Source organism: Sesamum indicum, linkage group LG9, assembly GCF_000512975.1.
Source record: "Sesamum indicum cultivar Zhongzhi No. 13 linkage group LG9, S_indicum_v1.0, whole genome shotgun sequence".
Lineage (NCBI taxonomy): Eukaryota > Viridiplantae > Streptophyta > Magnoliopsida > Lamiales > Pedaliaceae > Sesamum > Sesamum indicum.
In genome coordinates, this window is record NC_026153.1 from 1,367,926 (window position 1) to 1,377,837 (window position 9,912).

The 9,912-nt window shown below is 37.8% G+C and overlaps 1 protein-coding gene and 1 pseudogene across 3 annotated transcripts; one reads left to right on the top strand and one right to left on the bottom strand.

Moving 5' to 3' along the window:
* LOC105170135 (putative G3BP-like protein) lies at positions 2,292–6,327 on the top strand. Of its 3 annotated transcripts, none has more exons than XM_020696541.1 (10): positions 2,292–2,573; positions 2,646–2,801; positions 2,896–3,033; positions 3,464–3,743; positions 3,829–4,067; positions 4,309–4,477; positions 4,586–4,707; positions 4,807–4,872; positions 5,241–5,307; positions 5,660–6,327. In XM_020696541.1, the coding sequence occupies exons 2-10, from the start codon at positions 2,751–2,753 to the stop codon at positions 5,941–5,943; spliced, it is 1,416 nt and encodes a 471-aa protein (XP_020552200.1). In that variant the 5' UTR covers positions 2,292–2,573; positions 2,646–2,750; the 3' UTR covers positions 5,944–6,327. The 3 variants fall into 3 exon arrangements, with proteins under 3 accessions (XP_020552200.1, XP_020552201.1, XP_011089065.1); XM_020696542.1 differs by having other exon boundaries at positions 2,713–2,801; XM_011090763.2 differs by having other exon boundaries at positions 2,724–2,801.
* Positions 7,083–9,049, bottom strand: LOC105170247 (annotated as a pseudogene).

Below are 9,912 nucleotides of genomic sequence, written 5' to 3' on the forward strand. Positions count from 1 at the left end.
TTTTTGGGGGGGGGTATTTGAAATCCTGGCATACATGGATGGATTAATTCCTCATGTTGTACTCTTATCATTATTTAGCTGTGAAACATGATATTGATTCTAAGACAACTGTATATTTAATGAAAGACCAAGTGATCAGATCATAATTGATGAATGTGATTAATTTAAATTTTATAAATTTACTTAATTGAATGATGGAAAAAAGGCCAAGTAAATAATCAATCAAAATTGACAGATGAAGAACTTTAAGTGAATGTAAATAGAAACTTATATACAGAACTTGATTAATTAAATAAGAGTTATTTGTTTGGGGGAAAAAAAAAAGGAAGTATTGGTGAATATGCATTGCAAAACCATTTTAGTAAATGTTATCTTGAAGTTATTTATTTATTCTTTGGGGTACCAAAATCTAGAGATTTAAGTATGGAACAATAAAAAAGTTTCATTTGGAAAGTTTTTTCTTTTTTTATGAATATTTGGAAAGTTTGTTATTTTATGTAATTTGATAGACATAACATAAGTTAGGAATGGTGGGGTTGGGCTGTTTTCGGAACGTGGGCCGTTATGTCTTTTCAATCGAATCACTGTCAATCAAAACCAGTGAAAATTACCTTTGCCACTGAATTTTCTACGGGTTAATGATAATGTCCTTTTCTATTGTTATTATTATTATTTATCTTAAAATCTCAATTAATTTCTTGTTACCACAAGTTTGAATATTATTTTTAATTATATTATTGTCAAGATATATCAGTGAATTTTAAAAAATTCCTAAAATTTTTCCATAATTAAAAAAATAAATTCCGTTTAAAATATTGAATTACTTATAGGAATATTATAAACATTACTATATAGAGTTGTGGACACAATAAAAATAGTAATATGCGCCATAATTTATATTATATTTGATATGCATAAAAATAAATTAGTCCAAAGATGCTTGAGAGATTAAAAAAAAAACGAGAGGTCATTAACATCCTAAAAACCCCAAAAGACCTGACAAGCAGTCTTGGCGGGTGTCCCCAAAGAACATTGGCAAAGGGAGGAGGCCAGGGCATCCCTGTACTCAAACCATGATCAAAATCCAACAAAACATTTAGCGTAAAAGGCCCACGTCGTAGTCCACACTCCATCATAGTATCCAATTGACCTAGCTGTCAGTAACCACTTTGGAACCACATTAGCCCTAATAAGGAAGACATCCCTGATAACTGGGACTCCTTGCAAATGAGGGAGGTCCCCCCAAAATCTTGATTTTTTTTGCAGCTTCGACTCCCTAGCGGTTGTGATTCCTCACTGATGAAAGGTCTCCCAAACTAAAAGATAAGCATTCAATAACAAGATTAACAGAAGATAAGAACAAAGTATGACTTATCTAAACAACCCTTATCCATTTCTCCCAAAAAATGAAGGAAACATGTAGAACCCCATTACATGGGGTCACGGGTCACCCCCTCTAAATACAAATTTATTCTTTCTATATGGGGACATCATTTAATGTCTCTCACACCTTCTTGAGATTTTCTTGACACACTTCTCACTTTTTGGACGGCTCCCTCATGTCCTTCACACTTCTCTTACTTTCTAAATCACATGTCTCTAAAATTCGCTAAGCATCCTGTAAGCACGTGATCACGTGTTCTTACACTTTTCACCAACTTTATTTACCATATCTTGATTTCAATTACACTTTTTTTTTTGAATTTATTCAAGTTCAAATTCAATACTAACTAAGTGATAATGTATTTTTTGCAGGTTCCACTTCAGAATTTGCATTCATTTCGACCTAAATTTCGAACAATAGTCTATGTCAATTAGACCCGTGTGTTCTTTTAGTGCATCAACATTACTAAAGAAGACCACCTCTTTGGTCACTCTTATTCTCTTGGTCTGCTATTTTCTGTTATTTTAATTATTTCAGCAGTTTTTTTTTCTTTCTCAACTTCTATGTTTTTTCTTCTCCCACTTTTTTCTAAATAATCATTCACAACTTCTATCTTTTTAATATTATTTATTTATATAATTAAAATATACAATTTAAAAAATAAACAATTATTATTTTAAATTAATTACACACAAATTTTGATGTGTCACACGCATTAGTTAAAATGATAGTACGAGAATAATTATAAAAAGTAGCTGTTCTTGTGGATAGAAAGTTCTAGAATCCATTCTTAATGCTAATCCAGCATTTATCCTCTCTAAACATTTGTTAATTAATTATTAATATTAATAAAGAAAGACTTATACTATAACGTTTACTATTTCCTCATCACGCAAAGATTTCCTCTCTTTCTCTCTCTCTCTCCAATATATAAAATAAAATCTTGAGAAAACCCTTTCGCTTCTTCTCTCTCACGTTTCTCTCTGTTCCGCGCCCTCACTTCTCTTCGAGATCCACCGCTTCTTCCCTGTATCGGCCTCTTAAGCCCTAGATTCCGTCAACGGAGGTGCGGGGATTCTCGCAGGAATTTTTCAGTGTCTTGAGATAAGAATTTGAAGGTAGAGAGGGAAACAAACCGACGCCGGTTTCTCTCTCGTGCGCTCTATTAGCTGATACGATTTGCTTCCAGGTATCACCGGATCGACCGTCTTTTTTTTGATGTATTAGTGTGTTTGGTTACAGGGTGATTTGATTGGTACAGAAGGATCTGGGATGCTAGGGTTTATGTTTGCGGGAGAGAACGAGTGAGCGTATTTTTATGTGTTTAGGCCTTTTGTAGGTCTTTCTCTGAGATCAGTGATTAGTGATGGCTGCGGCAGCGGAGGTAGCGGCTCAGCAACCCGTTTCTGCCCAAGTTGTAAGATTCTTTTTGTATTCGCGGTAATATTTTCTATCTAGATGGATTTTCTGTTGTTAGTTTAACCATGTTTTCTATTTTGATGGGAAAATAGGTGGGGAACGCATTTGTGCAGCAGTACTATCACATTCTCCATCACTCCCCTGGGCTTGTTTATCGGTTTTATCAGGACATAAGTAAGCTTGGTCGTCCTGAGGAGGATGGCTCAATGAGCATCACCACTACTATGCAAGTAATCTTTCTCTCTTGCGCACATTGGGCATAGTTGAATTTCCAATACTATTATAATATATGATTTCAGGGACGGGCTGGGTTCTGGTTAGTCTAATTGTAATTAGAGATACGAGATTCAAGTTATTTAATCTTTTTGGTCGATGTGAAGATGGTGAGGTAGTTAGAAGGAATCATAAAATAAAAAGTTTGTAGTTGTAGTTCTTAGGGTTTCTGCAGAAATTCCCATATTTTGGCCTTCTGTTACTTTATCAATTGTCACTGGGAGTGGGACTGGGCGTGGGACTGGGCTGTGAATGCACATCCATTTTGGTTGTGCATTCGTTTTCTTGTTGGCTCATTTAAGCAATTGAAAGGTGGTTGATTGAGGTGGTAACTGCAGCAAAAGTAGATTTTTAAAAGTTCCTCTGTGCCAATATGTGATTGCACAGGCCATAGATGCAAAGATTGTTTCACTCAACTATGGTGACTTCAGAGCTGAGATTAAGTCAGTGGATGCACAGGAGTCATTCAACGGTGGAGTTAATGTTCTTGTTACTGGCTATCTAACAGGGAAGGATAACACAGTTCGTAATTTTGCTCAATCTTTCTTCCTTGCACCTCAAGACAGGGGTTACTTTGTTTTGAATGACATGTTCCGGTATCTGGATAATGTCAATCTGAACCCAGCTTTGGTAAATGATGTTCTGCTGCCTGCTGCTCCTGAGCCAAGTAAGAGCTGACACATTTCTCTAGTTCTTGTATACTTGTCCTTTCCATTGTTGTTTGTGAAGTGATAGTTTTGTTTCCCATTTAGTACCGGCAGCAGCTCCTGCTCCAGTTCAGGAGGATCATGTCTCTGAGGAAAGTACACCATCTACAGAGGAAGCTGTTGCAGGTGAAGTTTACAATCCGCCTCAGAATGGAGATGTGGCAATTGTTGAAGAAGAAGTCCCAATAGCTGAGGTTGTTGATGAAGTACAAGATGATGCGGAGATAGTTGTTGAATCCAATACCAAAACTGAGGAATTGCCAAAGAAGTCTTATGCTTCTATTGTAAGTAGCTACTAGCAATTTAGTGAAATCGAACTCTATGTTTATATCATGCCTAACACTTGTGTCAGTTTAAGCCACTCGTAGTTCTGTCTTGACCGTCAGTATATAAGATCATGATCTTAGTGCTGATTGGAATGCTTGTGTTGTCTTATTTATTCACATATGCTTATTTGTAAGTTGGAAAGATGGTTCTCTTTCTTGTACAGTTGTCGAGGACTTATCTCTCACACATATTATCCAGGTGATGCATCTTAAGGAAAGTGCTGCAACTTTCTCACCCCCACCTGCTGCTCCTCGTAGAGCTCCACCAAAGAACATTGAACAAGCAAACCCAACTTTTGCCTCAGCAACTGATGGGCCAGTTTCCAGTTCAGAGTCTGTTGATAATGGGAATAACCAAGAGGGTGAAGGCATGAAATTCTGGATTTTCTGTTCCTTGTATTATGCAACTTAGATGTGTGTTTGGTTTAATTGAAGTCTCATATTTCTTAAATTATGTAATCCTGTAATTTATGCAGCTGATGGTTACTCGATATACATAAAGGGCCTTCCAATGAGTGCTACTGATACCTTACTGGAGGAAGTGTTCAAGAAATTTGGTACTATTAAGAGTGATGGAATTCAAGTTAGAAGCAATCGGGTATGTTTAAATCTATTAATGTTTTTGCTCTTGGTGAAGAATGCAAAATGGATGCATCAAGAATGGGAAACTAACCAGTCTTAATTATATTTGCTGCAGCAACAAGGCTTTTGTTTTGGCTTTGTGGAATTTGAGGAGGCAAGTGCTGTGCAGAAAGCTCTTGAGGTATGTACGGTTTATGCTTGGATGCAAGTTAAACGATAAACTATTGGTATGCCTATTTTCTTTTAAGAAATAATAGTACATCTCTTGTGGGAATTAAAGTGGAGAAGGACCAGAAGGCTAATAATGTGAAAAAGTTAATTTAGTATGTCTTAGGATGTTAATTGACGGTCATGCATTGGATAATGTGTGCTCTTGTATTACATATTGCATGTTTCCCAACTGTTTTTTGAATGTAGCTCCATGCAAGCTTCAGGCGCAACTAATTTTGTCATGTACCAAAGAAGTCGTGATTTTGACACAGACATGGAAATTTGCTGAAGTTACTATATCTTTCTATTCCTTATCACCATGGTATCTTGATGTTGCAGGCTTCTCCAGTGACAATTGGTGGGCGACAAGCCTTTGTCGAGGAAAAGAGGTCGACCAATTCTCGAGGCAAGTGAAGTTACATTGTGATGTGTGCTCATAGCATTTATGGGAATTTCCAAAATGTAGAGGATAGTGGGTTTGATATGCTATTAAAACAAAGATATTTGGGCAAGAAGTACATCACTTGTTGCAAAATAATGACAACCACCTTTATTCTTCTCATTCATTGAGTAGGGCTTGCGAAGATGATTGGTTGATCTGTTTGCTTGCTTTTTGTTAGTCCCTGTTGATTTTTGCTTCTTTTGCCTTTTTGTTCAGTTCTCCTCTCCTCTGCACAGATGGAAACTGTAATAATTAGAACATTTGGACATGATTATTAGTTCGTATTCATCTTAGTATTTTGTTTGTTTTGCAACAGGAAATAACAGGGGAAGATTTCAATCTGGGAGGGGTTCTGGATTTAGAAATGAGGGAGGACGAGGCCGTGGTAACTATGGAGGTGGCCGGGGTTACAACAGGGGTGATTTCACTGGCAGGAGTGAGTTTGGCAACAAGGGTGGCGGTCGGGGAGGTCCCTCAAGTCGGGATGGATATCAGAGATCTGAAAATATCAATAGCAATGGAGGTCGTGTGAACCGTACTGGTGGGATGGCCAATGGCAGTGCAAAAAGTATAACACCTCGGGTTTCTGCTACTGCTTGAGGAATTATAGTTTGGGTGGTCAGTGGGTATTTCATCTCGGCTTTACTTTTGCTCCTTTTATTATTTTCGATTTTTAGTAATTTTTTACATGGTCGGAAATCATTTGGTCGGCAGTTTCATTGCACGTGGACTGTCTGGGTAGGTCTTCTCACTAATTTGTTCAAAATTTTCCCCTTTGTGGGTATAGTTGATCAGTAGATGAGAGTATGTAGGGTTTTTCATTAGGATCATAGACACTTGAGAGGCCCCAGGGAAAGAATTCTTGAGACATTTTGGAGCTTTTTGTATTTGATGAACAATTAGTCGGGCCACATCAACTCTTGATGTCTTCGAATGAAAAGTTCTTTCCTCTTAGTTTCGTGGAATGATTGCTGATTCCAACCTTTTTTGTTTTCGTTTAACCTTTAGATTACTTGTGTGAACTAATTCTGATAGGAGTTTCTTATATTTAACTGCAACTGTTAACTAATTCTGATAGGAGTTTCTTATATTTAACTGCAACGAGATGCTATGAATATGTTTGGTGTGGGGGTTGAGTGAGCAGCTGCTGCAGGCCAGTTTGGCGATGTTGTCAGCTGCTGCAACAGAGCATATAATTCTTGTGTTTTTTATTGTTAGAAGGGAAAGGAGATCTCGGAGGTCTATGACTCATGAGGCACTCTGAAAGGCTAGAGAATTGTAGTGTCTAGATTGAAGTTGGAGATTGAGGAAAGACAACACATTTGTTGGGGGTGACTGTATTTGTGGAATGTTTTCTTATAAGCAGTTTATCCACTAGTGTGGATGGTGTTATGGCACACGAGCTTGCCGTGCCAAAGGGTCGAACTAAGAAGTATCGCTCTATCTGTTTGAAGTCGCTGAAACAAATTGCAGGGTTTGTGCTCCGTGTATCATATTGAAAATGTCTCGGGTATATTTTAAAACGCCTCATATTGTTATTATTTAAACAAACGCTTCTTACTATTTTTTCAACTCCACTGTTGCGATTTAAATACGGCTTAACTGGCATATAACTTGACGATATTTGGACTTCCAGAGTGCATGAGATAGGATGGATTCTGCACCATCAACTAAACCTAACAACTTTATGTTTTCCGGAGTATAGAAGTAAATATTACAAACTGAAATGTTTCCCAAAGCGTACAATCGCTCATGTCGCGACTGAACAAAGAATTGGTTTAGATCTGTGTCACGGCATAGAGATGTTCTGTGAGTTAAAAGAGATTTCTTGGAGTCATGCGCCAATAGCCACGTCAAGTGATATGCCTCCATGGTGATCCGTGTGATGATGCATGATCCAACTATAGACAGCGGAGTAGAACACCGAGCATGATGCACATATGTTACCAGAAGCAAGTTTGTCCAGAAAATCACACGCAAATAGGGAGGGATCATTAGAGTTTTAATTGATAATGAAAATTAATATCCAACAAATGAAGTTTTGGCCTATAAATAACAATGTAAAAATCAGCATTGTGAACTTAACTACGATCAGATGTGTATACTAATTACTAAATCGACGCTATCTAAGGGTGACTGCCCTAAGTTTTTCTGTCAGACGGGTGGCTAATGTTTGTGTAAGGAGCAGGGAGAATCTCCGACACTATGCAGAATTAACTTGGATGATCCTGCGAGCACAGGTACCAACTTTATAGACCGAAATTGCAGCTCTGTACATACTCATTTCCATAGTCGATCTACTTAGTCCAAAATGGACGGAACTTGGCAATTGCGATATCAAGCCATGGCTTCATATTCCCATCGACACGTATGACCGAAGCATTCTTTATCTCATTCATGCTTATGCTAGGATTATATTCAAGCCCCAAAACATGCCAGGACTTCTCTAGTGGCTTTGTTGTGGAGTAATATGTGATGAGACCAGCAAGCAAAGTCCCTAATTCCCATAATGTCCGATTCTCATTCTGCAAAAGATATAGCTTCACAAGAATTAGTATGGAGAAAATGTGTAAGCTACCAAAGATAAGTTCAGAAATAATAGGATATAAACGAGTGAAAAAGATGTACTCTACAAGTGTTCTGCAGCAGTTTTAATATAGGGAGCATAGATTAGAGATAATATCAGGTTCCTTAAGTTTATGAAATCTCGTGCTTGAAGAAGTAAAATTGGCAAGGTCAAAGACACTCAAGCACCTTAACTTGCTTGAGTGCATTTGTAGTAACAATCCTACAGACGCGGAAGAATGGCTAAATTCCAAAGTGAAGAACAAAACAAATATTCCTTGTATTGGTATTGATTTAGTCTTACCAAAGTTTGCCAGTAGTGGTACTCTTCAGTGCACTTCTCTCTCCTCCAAGCGTCCAAATCAAAGAAATTCATCCCATAAGCCCATGCACATGCTTCGGGACTGAATCCGGCTTTGATCAGGGGATGAGAGAAATTCATATATCTTGCATACCGATGAAATGATCCAAAACATGTCTCTACAGCCCCGTTTACCTTTCCATCCATATCTGTCTTCCAAAACCCAGTCAAATCTCTTTGAACCACTATATCATCATCCAAAAACAAAATCTTGTGCAACTTTGGGTACATTTCTGGCAAATAGAATCTTAGATGGTTCAGTATTTGACAGATACTTGGGGTTCCTGTACTTCAAATTTGTTGTGTCCTTCGTTGCATTCTCAAGCTTATTCTCAAAGTAAAAGTGCTGTAAACTGACTGACTCTTTCTGTTTCAGCACAGGAACATAAGAAGAGTTCAGGAATTTATAATCCTCCACAGCCTTAACTTCAATATGAGCTCCACGATAGTCCTTCATCTTGAACATCACTTGCATTGCTACAAGATTCATCTTACGGTTACGACATGGAACACATGCTTCCATGGCTCTCATGTTTTTCACAGCAGATTTCACCACAACAGAAGCAGCAATCATATTATCCGAGAAAATTGCATAATGATAAAGCTTTGGATCCTCAATCTCAGGCTTTGGGGAATTTCCTTCATCCGCATGCTTCTCAGGATGTGCAATTCGCTCCCCCATCAATCTCAAAGCTAAGCAATGCAAGTTCTTGGGAATTGACTTTGCAGCAATCAAGCTCTAGAAAGCTCCTTGCTTTTTCGCTTTTTTTAACTGTTCATTCAACCCAAATATAGTATCTTTCAACTTATGGATTTTCAACTGATTATGAAAGGATTCTTTTGCCTCAGAAATCATGTTCCGCATGAGCTTAATTTGTTCCTTCATCCCCTTCTCAAGCGCTCTGAGCACAGAATCATCAATTGAACACGCGCCAGAATCAAGTAAATCCTCATAATTGGAGATCAAATCAGTGTAATTTTGAGAGAGCTCAGTGAAAATCCTAAGGAGTTTCGAGTTCTCAAGCTTGAGTTTGCGCGCATAGGAAGCGTACGCCTAAAGCCACGTTTCTGTGATGTCTGCTTGTTTCAGGACCTTATCATTGATCTCCGGTAAAATGACGACTTCGATCCATAAGCATTAAGAGGAAAACCCTAAAATCACATACAAGAAAGAAAAGAAAAGGTAAGCATTTTCCTTTTGTGAGGCAAAGCAGAGACATTAACATCAAATGCAAGCAAGCAAACCTAAAACCACAATATCAAAATTTATTATTAATACAACATCAACCGCAGCAAATAATACAAAAGCAAACCGAACTGAATGTCATTTATGTTACCGTATATGCATCTCCAAAAACATAAAAAGCTTCTGCAAGCATTCATATACAATACTATAATAAAAAAACTACAAGCAACAGGTGTATGCATCAAACTTCACACATACCTCAGACACTCCTACAGCAACGACAAAAGCAAAAAAGACTGAGAAACAAAGAAAGAAATATTCGTCAAGACTTACGAAGTTGACATCGTCGGAGTTGGAGTAAGGAAAGAGAAACCAGACTGCGACGAAAACACAAAAGGCGATGGTCAGAAAGCCGGCGAAGAATCTGAAAGTGAACATGGAGCGCCGCATAGGATGC